We start from the raw sequence: 14,632 nt of genomic DNA on the forward strand, positions 1-14,632 counted from the left end.
CGAGAGATGATAAAAGATTTATTCACATTTAAATGCTGGAGTGCTCTAACGATGACCACTTGTGGTTTTCCAGTCAAATATAAAGAAATCACTCCATCACGCTTGAATTCCATCACGAATAACTTTTTTGCTGGAAAATTGACAATAAAATGCTCTTGTACGCTTCTAAACAATATAATGAGCTGTTACTGGAATAATTTTAACAGCTGTCGGATAAGTGACTTAGAAATGACAGCAGTCTTAAGTTATTTGCAGTTTTTTTGAACTGCCATGATTTGTGTAATTTGAAGAAAATCAGACTCTTACATCACATTTTGTAAATTTTGAACCTTTGAGATTAGGTACTTGATGGAATGGACCGATATTGTTCGCTTTTGCATTTGACCTAGCACTGATGCAAATATTAGGTTTTGCAATGTTGGAGCAATATCGGGTTATCGCTCCACTCTCTGTGCAGTATTTTTTTTTTTTTTTTTTTTTTTTTTTTTTTTTTTTTTTTTGAAAATTTCGACCTTTTGTTGGGGAAGAACAGAAGAAGTGGACCGATATGGCCCATATCCGAACTCGATCAAGGTTAGGTGAGGTTAGGGGCGAAAAGATCGCCACATGTCCTGGTGGACATACTCTTAAGCCAGTATAGGCCTGTTGTGCGCTCTAGACTAAGAGGTTGTTGAAAGAAGACCGACAGTTTGAAATTCAGTAGCCTTGACGTCGTTCCCTAAGAATTGAGATCTGATATTTGTAAACGCAGGGCATTGGGAGAGAAAATTCTCCAATATTTAATTATATTCCCCGCATACGCTGCATATGCTGTTATCTGCACAACCTATCATTCGGCCTGGCAGAACTTTGAATACCCTACACCTTTGGTGGAAATTTGGCAATTTTCAAAAAATAAAAAAATAAATAAATAAAAAAATGTCAGGATCTATACGACGACGTGGACCTGCATAGACATCTTTTGTCATAAGCTATTACAATATTCAAATGCGAAACTTGAAAAAAATCAGTTTATAATGTAGCTAAAATCATCAAAATATCGAACATAGGGAGGTATCATGGGGGTTATAAAACGTGAACCTCCACAGACAATTTTCTGCCATAGGCTGTAGTATCCACTACGAACTTCGAATACCAAATTTAAAATAGTTCCGGTAAATAATGTCTCTAAAATCAGGAAAATACCCAATATCGGGAGGTAGCGTTATATGTGGGCTATACGAAGACCTGGACCTACATGGCTCATTTTCTGTCTTCGGCTGTAGTATCCGTTACGAACTTCAAATACCAAATTTGGAACAATTTTGTTGAATAATGTCGCTAAAATTATCAAAATACCGAATATCGAGAGGTACCGTTATATGGGGGCTATACGAAGTCGTAGACCTACATGGCCCATTTTCAATACCAAAAGTCCTGCAGACATAATACACATTTGAGTAAAATTTTATCAACCTACTCCATTTCGTTCGGAAGCTAAATTGATTTCCTCAGACGGCGGACATTGCTAAATCGACATAGAAGTTTATGCTGATCAAGAATGTATATACTTTGTGGGGTCTAAAATGTATACTTCGAGGTGTTAAAAACGGAATGACAAACTTAATATACCCTCCATACTATAATAAAATTTGGTCGCTTGCAAAAGCCTGCCTAACTTTTATTTTACCATCTTTACACCGAAATTTTTCGCAAAGGTGTAGGTGCAGACATAATAGGGGGTTTGGCGTCACCATACTTCAGCAATTGATTATTTGTTATATTGTTTACTAAGCTGTTAACTAATTAATTTGTTGACTAATCTCCTAACTGCGTACCTGTTATTCGATAATATCACATTAATTGTTTGATAAAATGGATATAAATCATGTTAATTTGCTACACATAAATGGTACAGCAATTAAATATCTACAAATGTTCAATATTATTTTCGATACATTTCCCCCCCTATATCAATAAATTCCTTTTCTTGGAAGAAAAGTGGAAATGTTATATATAAAGGCAAATAGAAGAGGGGGAAATGTGTGGGCAGTGGCACACATACGGAAAGATGAATTGGCATCTGGGTTAAAAGCAAAACTCATGAATGAAACTGACGAGGTGAATAAGCTTCGTATCTGTATCTGATATTTTCTATTGAAATCAAGTCAATTTTTTCTCCGTAAAGATTCACACATGCATGAACGAATTGCCCTCTCATGCATATTTTGCTGTCTGTCTATCTATGGGAATGGAAATGTTCATTCATATGTACGTTAATGTGAGTGTGGGTGTGAATATGTATATTCGCGTAACATGGCATAAATGACATTGTCACTTTTATATAATCACTCTTCTTCAATTTGAAGAAACTTACACCTGATGTAATCCTCTTGTAATACACGAATGCCTATCTCACCAATGCATGGCATGATGATGATGATAATGGGTGTGTTAATTACTGTTAATTGAAGAAACTTACACCTGATGTAATCCTCTTGTAATACACGAATGCCTATCTCACCAATGCATGGCATGATGATAATGGGTGTGTTAATTACTCACATCCCTCTATCGGCCTCTCTCTTTGTAAGCCCTGTGTATATTTACAATTTACTTAACGCATATAGAGCCGGTTGGCTGGGGCCACACTGCTGGGGGATTAAAATATTAAAATGTATCATGAAGATAACATATCGTTTATAAATCTTTTTGAGTAGTCGTATAAGCTAAGTAAATATTTACGAACATTGAATTAGAAATGCATGATGTGGTATAGTTTTTTTTCTGGTTGAGAACACAATTGTTCCCATGGGGGTTTGGACTATTTGAATGAATTATTTTATATGAAACACATTGTGGTGGGAGTAAAATATCCTAAAATTGCCAATGATTGGTTTGATGATTTGTTAACTAAAAAGTGTAAATTAATAAGAGATTCAAATTAAAACAAAATAATTAGCCCTTGAGCTTCACATAATTAACACTCCACAAATCTACAGACGGAAAGAGTTGATTGGATTTAACCTACAACAGGTGCTTATTTAAATTAACCTTGCACAAAATCTTATGAGCACCTACTGACTTAAATAAGCACATTTTAGGACTTGAAACGATTAACCAAATATAAGACCCCACACGACGTAGTGGTTAAGGCATTATGTCTTTGTGCACTTGTTTGAAGCGAGATAGACCCATAGTTAGTTATGAGGATCTTCATAGAATCACTTTCTGAGTCGATTTATGTATGTTTATCCGTCCGTCCATGTTTTCTTGTTAAAAAAATGCAGGACGCAATTATTATCAGATTGAGATGAAATTTTCGAAAAAAATATGTCTTTGGCCCAAGGACGAATTCTATTGAAAATGGTAAGAATCGGTTCAAACTTAGATACAACTCCTATATATAATTGCAACAGATTTCGGGTTAATTGTACACCAAATGACTAACATCAGCCCAAATGACCTGAATTTTAGCATCAGTTTAAAAGCAAGTACACCAAATTCGGAAAATCGGTTCAGATATAGCTATAGCTCTCATATATATGATTCATCCGATTTGTGGTTTTAAATCACTCACATGTTTATATGCACTCCACAAGAATGATGTTTGGTACAAGATATCAGATGCAGCGCCGAAATACCTGTGTAAACTTTTATTGAGATCGGATCAAATTTAGATATAACTTGCATACATTTATATATTTATCGGAAATCAAGTTTATTGAGCACCAAATGGCTAATATCAGCCCAAAAAGACGGAATCTTGGCAATTCCGACGGAATTCAGACCAGAAGAAAGTACTTAAAATTTTAGGGATATAGCTGTCATTTCTAAGCCACTCGTCCGACAGCTATTAAAATTATTCCTGTGACAGTTCATTATATTGTTTACAAGCGTACAAAAGCATTTTGGTGAGAATTTTCCAGAAAAAAAAAAGTTATTCGTTTTGGAATTCAAATGTGATAGTGTGATTTCTTTATATTTGACTGGAAACCCGCAAGTGGCTATCGTTAGAGCACTCCAGCATTTAAATGTGAATAAATCATTTGAGTTTCGTACCATCATATATTACCGTGATACATGGTAGCGTAGCCCGAATTTAAGGAAGTGGACGCAAGAAAACAGCTACAGTGACTTGATTTAAGCCCGTAGTGGCCCAAAAATGGCTCGTGAGCTTAACTTATCGCAATATTCCATTCGGCAAATATTGAAAAATGAGCTCGGGTTAAAGCCACTGAAATTCCAAAAAGCGCAAGAACGTACACCGCAACAGAAAGAAAATAGACTCAAAAGAGCTAAAGAGTTGCCTCGCTTGGCCAAAAGTGGTGAACTGCCGAATTTGGTTTTCTCCAATGAGAAAGCATTCGTTTTCCAGCAGTTCGTAAACAAACAAAATTATGGTGTTTACTTGCCAAAGAGATCAGCCAAAAATGTGCACCTTCGGTTGGCCACCAGAACTCAAGCCCCGGCCTTGCGGATAGTGCAGTCCGCCATAACAGCCGATGGTCGCTCTGAGGATACCGCTTTATTTCCAGCGCACAATGGCCACCAAAATCTCCGGATACCAATCCGTTGGACTATTGTGTCTGGAGTATTTTGGAAAACAATGTTGGCACTAAAAAATTCCAAAGTGTCGATCACCTCAAGCAATGAGCCAAAATACAGCAGAGCAACATTCGGGCAGTGTGTGACGGTTTCATTGGCCGTTTGAAGGCCATAATTCGTGCCAAAGGTGACCAATTCGAACAAATCTAAACTTATTCTAAAATTTTATGATATGTCCGACATTTTTAAGTCGATTTAGCGATGTCCGTCTTTCTATTGTAATTCTATATTTCGAAAAAAATTGAGATAGAAGTCTATAATGTGTATTTTGTCAGTAGGCACGATAAGTTCGTAAAGGGCCATATGGTTTCCAGTTTACGTATAGCCCCCATATAACAGTACCTCCCACCTTTCAGAATTTTGATGATTTTAGTTACATTATCCATCGGAGTTGTTTCGTTTTTAAATTTCAGAATCGGTACTATAGACTATGACAAAAAATTAGTTATGCAGATCCACGTCGGTTTATATCGTCGGATTTTTTTTTTTAATTTTTCCACTTCCTTCAAAATGGTGGAGGGAGTTAACGTTCGGCACGGCGGAAATAATCTCCTTTTTTACTTGTTGGTATTGAAAATGAGTCATATAGGTCCATATTGTAGTACAGCCTCCATATAAATGTAACAGTAGACTGAAGGTATTTTGGGAGTTTGGAAACATCATTGCCGAGAACTGTCAATATAGGTCACATTTTTCACCGGAATTGTATCACATTTGGTATGTAGAATGCATAATGCTCCATTGTTTTAAATTTCGCATTTGAAGTTCGTAATGGATAATACAATTTCTGTGCAGGTCCACGTCTTCTTATAGCTTCCATATAACGGTACTTTGATGATTTTAGCGACATTATTCATCAGAATTGTTTCTCATTTGGTATTTGAAGTTCGTAATGGAAAATGCAGCCTAAGGCAGAAAATTGTCTGTGCAGGTCCACATTTTGGTAAAATTTTAAAAGTATTTTTAACGGATTTTTTTTTTTTTTTATTTTTTTTTGAAAATTGCCAAATTCGTTCAAAATAGTGGAGGGTACTCAAAATTCGGCCCGGCCGAACTTACAGCTTTTTACTTGTTTTTTGTTTTTATTTTGAAAATCCCATTTTTGATGTATTTAAAACTCAGAAATTGATTAGCTAATTTTATATATTTTCTTTTATTTTTCAGTTACCACAAACAGATTTGGACGGCATAGATCCAAACTTTAAACGATTTCGGGTTGAAAATGGAGAATCTCTTGCTGAAAAAGATGAGGTAAGAAGTGTATAAAAAAACTAATTTTAAATATCGTTTTTAATGCAATGAAAGGCATTGCCTTGAAAAAGGGTGTGATGTCACTTCGTCACAATTTTTATATTTTTAAGGCCTATCTCTGTCGAGTCAGTTTTTCAAAATATTAATTTGTTATCGTTAAATCATGGTAGACATTCCAAAATCTAGCATTTCCCCCCATGCATAGAAAGCATAAATTTTATGCTTTTATAATTTAATTTGCTTCATTTTTATCTCTTTTTTACATTTTTCTTAAATCTTTAAGTCCAATTTTCACTTCCTAACTAGACATTTATAAAGAAATTAAAAATGTATTCTCTAAAAACGGAACTGAAAATATGTTCTTAGTATCTATCATAAATATTAAAATTTATTCACCAATTTAAGTCTGCCACATTTTACATAAACTATGCAATTTGTTCAAAGAGAGAAGGAAGACGAGTCCACAACGTTGTGACTTGCCAGCACATTTTCCCCATCCTGATTATGTTTCCGACTAAGGAAGACTCTCCTTCATTATACAGCGTTTTTTTTTTCTTCCTTGCTAAAATGTCATATATTCATGGATCTAAACGTGTAAGAATAGTGTTCGTATGTGGGTGGGTGTACCTTCCATAATATAACAACTATAAGTAAAACTGGGGACAGAAAGTGATGGAATGTCATGGTTGTGGTGTTGGTCGTACGGGAGACGTAAAATAGTTGGCTAAACTAACAGCACAAAATGTGTGACATTAAGAAATGTACTAGACAGCTCGGTTTGTTCTGTGAAAGCCAGAAACCGAAAGAACGAACGAACAAATGAATGGTTAGCACAAATAAATGCCGCCTTCTTAAAGAATGAAAATAGTCCTCGTTATGGAGACAATACAAAAAAAAAAAAAAGAACGACAAAATCATGAACAAACCGCAAAAAGGTACAAATGAACAACAAGGAGAGGTGTGGGGCGAAATGTAACTGAGGAAAATATGTTGTGGATTTTATCAAAACCACTGTGAAAAGTGCACACTCAGTGTGGTCACTGAGCGATGTAAAGATGATAGGCAGTTTATAAATCTGTCATAGAGCGATCTTAAATTATACAATAGTATTTTATTTTTACTGATAGCATATTAACAAGCTAATGTAACAAGTTCTGTGACAAAATTGTCTCATTTAATATCGAAAATATTCCGATCGAAATTAATTTAATATGCCATTTTTATACCCTCCACCATAGATATGGAGGGTATATTAATTTAGTCATTCCGTTTGTAACACTTCGAAATATACACTTTAGATCTCACAAAGTATATATACTTGATCAGGATACAATTCTATGTCGATTTAGCAATGCCCGTCCGTCTGTCCTTCTATCTGTTTGTGGAAATCGCTCTATCTTCAGAACGAAATAAAGTAAGTTGATACAATTTAACTCAATTGTGGGTTATGTCTGCAGGGCTTTTTGTATTGAAAATGGGCCATGTAGTTCCACGTTTTGGTGTAGTCTCCATATAACGGTACGTTCCTATTGCCGTAGGTTTGGTGATTTAAGCGACATTATTCACCGGAGTATTTGGTATTTGAAGTTCGTAATGGATATTACGGCCTGTGACAGAAAATTGTCTGTGCAGGGCCACGTCTTCGTATAGCCCCACATGTCCATGTTTTTTTGCAAATAAAGTACAGGACAATACATGCGACCGATCCAGATGAAATTTTGCACAAGTCGTTTGTTTTAACCCAAGGACGAAATGAAATTGGAGATAATCGGTCAAAATTTAAAAATAGCTCCCATATACAGGGCGAGATAAGAAAAAACTGCAACAACGTCAAACGCCAACATTTTACATTTTTTTTTTTTTGATTTTATTGAATGAAAGCAGAAAATGTCGGAAATAGCATCAGATTTTAGAATAAGTTTAGATTTGTTCGAATTGGTTATCATCGGCACGAATTATGGCCTTCAATCGAATGTTGCTCTGCGATATTTTGACCCATTCCCGGCGAAGCACTTGCTTGAGGTGATAGACACTTTGGTATTTTTTAAGTGCCAACCTTGCTTTCCAAAATACTCCAGACACAATAGTCCAATGGATTGGTATCCGAAGATTTTGGTGGTCATTGTGCACTGGAAATAAAGCGAGGAACGTCATTTTGTAACCATTCTTGGGTGGCGCGTGCTGAGTGCGATGGTGCTGAGTCCTGTTGGAATGTCCAAGGTCTGCGGCCAAAATGTTTGAGTATCCAAGGCTTTAATACACCATCTAGAATATGTTCGCGATAATATTCGGCAATTATGTCGATCCACGGTACACGATATTACGGTCGAGCGAAGAGAGAGATGCCAAGTTCGGCAGTTCACCACTTTCGGCCAAGTGAGGTAACTTTGCTCGTTTGAGACTATTATCTTTCTGTTGCGTTGTAAGTTCATGTACTTTTTGGAATTTTAATGGATTTACCCCGAGCGACGCGGGTTTCGATCAAGTCGCTTCTTTACTTTTCGAACCACTTCTGCTGATGTTGCTGTTTTCTTCTGTCCACTTCCTTGACGTCGGGCTACGCTACCAGTACGGTAACGAGCGATGGTATGAGACTCAAAAGATTTATTCACATTTAAATGCTGAAGTGCTCTACGATAGCCACTTGTGGTTTTCCAGCCAAATATAAAGAAATCACACAATCACGCTTGAACTCCATCACGAATAACCTTTTTTTTTTGGAAATTTATCATTAAAATGCTTTTGTACGCTTGTAAACACTGGACGCTTGTGGTGTCACTGGAATAATTTTAACATATGTCGGACAAGTGGTTTAGAAATGACAGCAGTCCAAAACTGGATGCAGTTTTTTTCATTTCAGATTTATAGAGAAACTGACATATCAGATTCTGTTTATATCTTTTATCAACATTTTTTTGAGTTTTGTTCGCGGAATAAACTTGATATTCAATATAAGCATTCTCCATACCAATTCAATACATGTTCAAGATTTTCATTCATTTCCATGCACACTATTATAATATATGCATACCATACCATAATAATTCTCACAACATGTATTACAATTTCCGTTAACACTCATTCTTCATTGTTCTCTCTCCAGCAAATGCAACGAGCCAAGTAGGTTATATTTAGTTCCCTTTTCATGCAAACGTTATTTAATGAGGCACTCTTCTACTTCAACTCATCATCCTCTTGTTCTTAATTATTGCAAAAAGTTGTTCAGTTATAATTGGAAAACTTACAAAATGACTAGCTATGAAAATTAATTCAGCTATTGTTGCAATTAACTTGTTGCTACAAAATTGTGGCGAACAGCGACTTCATACAGACCACAGTTGATGGGGAAAACTTTAATGAAATTATGTGGCAAGAATTGTCAAGTGTCGGGTGTTCTTGCCTATTTGGATTTTCGGCAAATCTCAGTTCAAGCTGATAATTTGGTTTTAACCTTCGGCAAAAGTTAAGGAGTTTGGAGGAAAACGGAGAGTAATTGTTTTGTGATTAAATAGATGTTGGCGTTAATATTTGGAGAATTCAATCATACTTAAAAGAAGTAAGCCAAGGCTATAGTCGTGCGGGGCCGACCATGTGATACCCTACAACACTACAATATGTTCGAAGTCCCCTTATTTCCAAATCCATTTTGGAAGATTTCGTTTTTGAAATAATGTCAAATAGCCCCGCCCAGAGGTTACTCTTAGTTTTTTGAACCGGAAAATTTGGCCAATATTTATGCACTCCGTAGTGTTGTTAATTATTCAAAAAATTTCACACTAAAGTTTTGGTCCATTTTACAGCTAAATATAATTCAATGATTATCCAAAATATTAGACTTCTTCCCTGTCCGTAACTCTCCTCTGATGCGAAATTTCGTGTCGATTAGATTTCAATTGTAACTACAAAATTAGAAAAATTTAATTTTTTTTTGGTCCATTTGAACCCCTAAATGTACATCTTAAGAACAATAGGCTTTAATTCTGACCCTAACTCTACCCCAGAGATATAATACCCTCAGAACCTAGTGTTGCGGGATGTAAAAATTTAGAAAATTTACAATTTTAAATTTTAAGTCAAATTGAAAAAATCGCAAGCGATAAAAAATATGACAAAAATTGAAAATATGTGGAAGAAAATATATTCACTTTTAATTGGTATATTTTTCGACGATTTTCTCAGATTTTATACTTTTCTGGCAAGAAACCATTCCGAATTGATGGGAATTGTAAAAATCGGCTCAGCGGCTCTTGATTTATAAACAGAATAAATAAGATCAATTCGTTTACATATATATTGTACCTATTTTGCCATGCATCCGATTTCTTGGCTATTAGCCACATTTTAATGGTCAGAAGTGATATTTTAATGTATTTGTGATTTGGCTAGGATTAAAAAAAATTCGCGGTTTAGTGGAAATTTTTCTATTTTTTACATAAAATTTAGGGTCTATTTTACCCGCAAATTTTTGTCTGATAGTCGCTCAAATTGGTAGGTTTCTGCCCAGTCCTATACTCTAACTCCATGTTAATTTTCGCGTCGATTGCGTCATAATTGTGGCCTGTAGAGCAACTGCAAAATCAGAAAAATCATAAAAATAATGCGATCATCTCCAAAAGCAATAGGGTTCTATTCTGACCCTAACCCCCGGGAACCTCTATTGACAATTTCATACTTTAGGGAATGTCATTTACCAAATCTTCTTAAATACCAAATTTAAAATAATTTCGTGGGTAAATGTGACTAAGATTATCATAATACCGCACATGGATGGATATCGTAATATCGCGCTAAAGGAAAATGTGGACCCAAATATTAGATGTTCTGCCGTCGGAGCAAGAACCCATTACGAACTACAAGTCCATACTTTTTAATTTTTTTTAATTTTATTGAGTGAAAGCAAAAATGTCGGAAATAGCCGCAAATTTTACAATAAGTCTTGAATTGTTCGAATTAGTCACCTGTGGCACGAATTCTGACCTTCAAATGGCCACTGAAACCGTCATTCGCTGCCCGAATGTTTCTCTGTGGTATTTTGGCCCATTCCCTGCGAAGCGCGTGCTTGAGGTGATCGATTTGGTATCCGGAGATTTTGGTGGCCATTGTGCGCTGCAAATGAAGCGAGCAACCTCATTTTGTATCTGATGGCGCGTGCTGAGTGCGATGGTGCTAAGTCTTGTTGGAATGTCCAAGGTAAAAATTTTTGCGTGCCCAAAGCTTTAATACACCACTCCACACTCCAGAATATTTTCGTAATAATATTCGGCATTTATTCTGATGCCAGGGTCGATTAATACAAGTCATCACCAACCGAAGGTGCACATTTTCAGCTGACCTCTTTGGCATCGGAGAAAACTAAATTCAACAGTTCACCACTTTCGGCCAAGCGAAGCAACTCTTTAGCTCTTTTGCATCTTTTTTCTTCCTGTTGCGGTGTAAGTTCTTGCACTTATTGAAATTTCAATGACTTTACCTCGAGCTCATTTTTCAATATTTGCGAATGCAATATTGCGATATGGTCAGCTCACGAGCCATTTTTCGGCCACTGCGACGCGGGTTTCGATTAAGTCGCTTCTTTACTTTTCGAAACATTTCTGCTGGTGTTGCTCTATTCTTCCGTCCACTTCCTTGGCGTCGGGCTACGCTGCCAGTATCACGATAACGAGCGATGGTACGAGACACAAAAGATTTATTCACATTTAAATGCTGGAGTGCTCTAACGATAGCTACTTGTGGTTTTCCAGCCAAATATAAAGAAATCACACTATCACGCTTGAATTCCATCACGAATAACTTTTTTTCTGGAAAATTCTCACCAAAATGCTTTTGTACGCTTGTAAACAATATAGTGAGTTGTCATTGGAATAATTTTAACAGCTGTCTGACGAGTGGCTTCAAAATGACAGCAGTCTCAAATTGATTGCAGTTTTTTTCATCTCACACTGTAGATACTTTTTGGGGTCTACGACGAATATTTAAGGATGTTTCAAACGGAATGACAAAGTTAATGTACCCTCCTCAAGGTGGAGGGTATGAAAATGGAAGTGAAAAATACCTTGAACGATGATGCTCAACATGGATTACTACGTCAGTTCCCAATTAGTCAGACTTAAGCATATGATGTGTGTTTGCTCTTCTCAACTGGTCATGGCTATATCGGAGATATTGTTATATCTGATCCGATTTCTACCAAATTTTATAATTTAATTTAATTTTTCCTTATCGCTTCTTTCAATTACAGCATCAAATTTTTTTCTTTATAGCATCAAATTAGATACATATATTTTTGGAAGTACATATTTAATTATTTCGGCGGCTTACTAAAGTGATTTATGGCAACATAAAACAGTCATTATCGGTTCATTGCAACCATGAAAAAGCAACATGTTGTATTAATGTTACGATTTTATTGTTCCAATTCAATTATGTATCCTTGTCGGTACTAAAATATACCGACACAATATGACATCTCAGCATAAGCTCATATGAAACATGACTTGCTATTTAAGTACATGTATTCTCATTATTATTATTATCGCATCACTAATACAGACAACACAACTGACATTAGCGGCGCGGAATGGAGTTGGAAATTTTCTCATTTCTGATGTCCTTATTTTGTTTTGATTATTTTGTTGTATTCCCGCATTGTTTGTTCTTTAGATGGCATGTCTGCACTGCCATTCTTCGTGTGAACAATGGAACAGTTTGCAGTACAGAAGACAACAATGCGTTTCTTTGTAGATTATTTAAAGTTTAATGTTTTAACTGTGTTCCATAATCTGAAAAGTTTCCAACTGTGGGACGGATGGGAAGCACCCGGTTGAATGATGGCTTTGACAAGAATTCATTTACAACTTGACAGAATTGTAAAGTTGTTGAAATGTTCTAAGTTTTTAATTTTTGATAAGCATAAATAGTCGGAAAGTGTTAGAAACATGTATAAGATGAGGAATATTATGAAAAAATTATGTAAAGAAAGGGAATACGAAGAAAGCAAAAATCCTCCATCCTCTGTCCATCGGACTAATACAGAGTTGAAGACTAGAACTCCAGAAAAAATATATCTTGCACTCATATCCACAGTACATCTTAGAAAGAGCGTTGACACTGGGTCAAAATATATGAAAGCGTGACTCTGAATTATTCCCCATATTTTGTTATTTCCGAATATTCTTATAAAAGACAAAGTATTCAGTTTTTAGAAACCATTATCAATATCTAAAAAATCGTACAAAATGTAAAATGTTCAACTAAGCAATTTTATGACCTACAAAAATATATATTGGGGTTATTATAAGTTTCTTTGAAACAGCTCCAAATATTGGTGCTGGACATAGGCACCGAGTTGAGTCTATATATGTGTGACCGTCCGTCCGACTGTACATGATAATTTGTAAACACGATACACCGCAATTATGGCCCGTTCTTCACGAAATTTTCAATATTGTAATGGGTTGAAATGTTTTAAAGACAGAAATTTTTTCTGATTTTGCAGTTGCTCTACAGGTTGCGATTATAGACCAACCGACGCCTGATTTAGCATGTGGTTGAGTTTAGGGCTGGGCAGAAGATTACCATTTTGTTTGGTCATTGGACAATATTTAGCGGGTAAAATATGTAGACCATGATGTACAAATCTACAAAAATTTCCATTAAATCGGAAATATTTTTAACCCCGGCGAAATTACAAATGCACGTAAAAGTCACTTCTGACTGTTACAGTGATGCTGATAGTCAAGTTATTAAATATTAGTAAAATAGGTACAATCTATGTGTAAAAGAATTTGATGTAAGTTAGCTAGTAAGTCAAGAACCCCTAGACCAGAAAAGGACAAAATCTAAGGAAATCGCTCACTATATACCAAAAAAAAAATGCGAATATTTTTTTTTCTTTCCTTTTTTATTCTTTTGAAAGATGTACAGGGCGAGATTAAAAAACTGCAACCAACTTCAGACTGCTGTCATTTCTAAGACACTCGTCCGACAGCTGTTAAAATTATTCCAGTGACAGCTCATTATATTGTTTACAAGCGTATAAAAGCATTTCGGTTTGAATTTTCCAGAAAAAAAGTTATTCGTGATAGAATTCAAGCGTAATAGTGTCATTTCTTTATATTTGACTGGAAAACCACAAGTGGCTATCGTTGGAGCACTCCTGCATTTAAATGTGAATAAACCTTTGGGTCTCATGCCATCGCTCGTTACCGTGATACTGGTAGCATAGCCCGACGTCAAGGAAGTGGACGGAAGAAAACAGCAACATCAGCAGAAAAATGGCTCGTGAGCTGAACATATCGCAATATTCCATTCGGCAAATATTGAAAAATTAGCTCGGGGTAAAGCCATTTAAATTAAAAAAGTGCAAGAAATTACACCGCAACAGAAAGAAAATAGACCCAAAAGAGCTAGAGATTTGCTTCGCTTGGCGGAAAGTGGGGAACTGCCGAATTTGGTTTTCTGCGATGAGAAAACATTCGTTGTCCAGCAGTTGGTAAACAAACAAAATGATCGTGTTTGCTTGCCAAAGAAGTCAGCTTAAAATGTGCACCTTCCGCTGGCCACAAGAACTCAAGCGCCGGCCATGGTGATGATGTGGGCCGCCATAACAGCCGATGGTCGAATAAATGCCGGATATTATCGCGAAAATATTCTGGAGGGTGTATTAAAGCACTGGGCACGCAAACATTTTGGCCGCAGACCTTGGACATTCCAACAGAACTCAGTACCATCGCACTAAGTACGCGTCACCCAAGAAAGGTTAAAAAATCAGGTTCCTCACTTTATTTCCAGCGCA

General features: G+C 36.1%; 1 protein-coding gene across 1 annotated transcript in view; it reads left to right on the forward strand.

Annotated features, from left to right (window-relative positions):
• LOC101891493 (GTPase-activating Rap/Ran-GAP domain-like protein 3) overlaps positions 1 to 14,632 on the forward strand; it is a 295,890-nt gene that overhangs the window by 195,648 nt on the left and 85,610 nt on the right. Inside the window, exon 4 of the mRNA XM_059120865.1 lies at positions 5,752 to 5,838. Within this exon, the coding sequence (XP_058976848.1) occupies positions 5,752 to 5,838 (87 nt within the window). The remainder of the gene's footprint in view (positions 1 to 5,751; positions 5,839 to 14,632) is intronic.

The sequence above is a fragment of the Musca domestica genome, unplaced genomic scaffold, assembly GCF_030504385.1.
Source record: "Musca domestica strain aabys unplaced genomic scaffold, Musca_domestica.polishedcontigs.V.1.1 18, whole genome shotgun sequence".
Classification (NCBI taxonomy): domain Eukaryota; kingdom Metazoa; phylum Arthropoda; class Insecta; order Diptera; family Muscidae; genus Musca; species Musca domestica.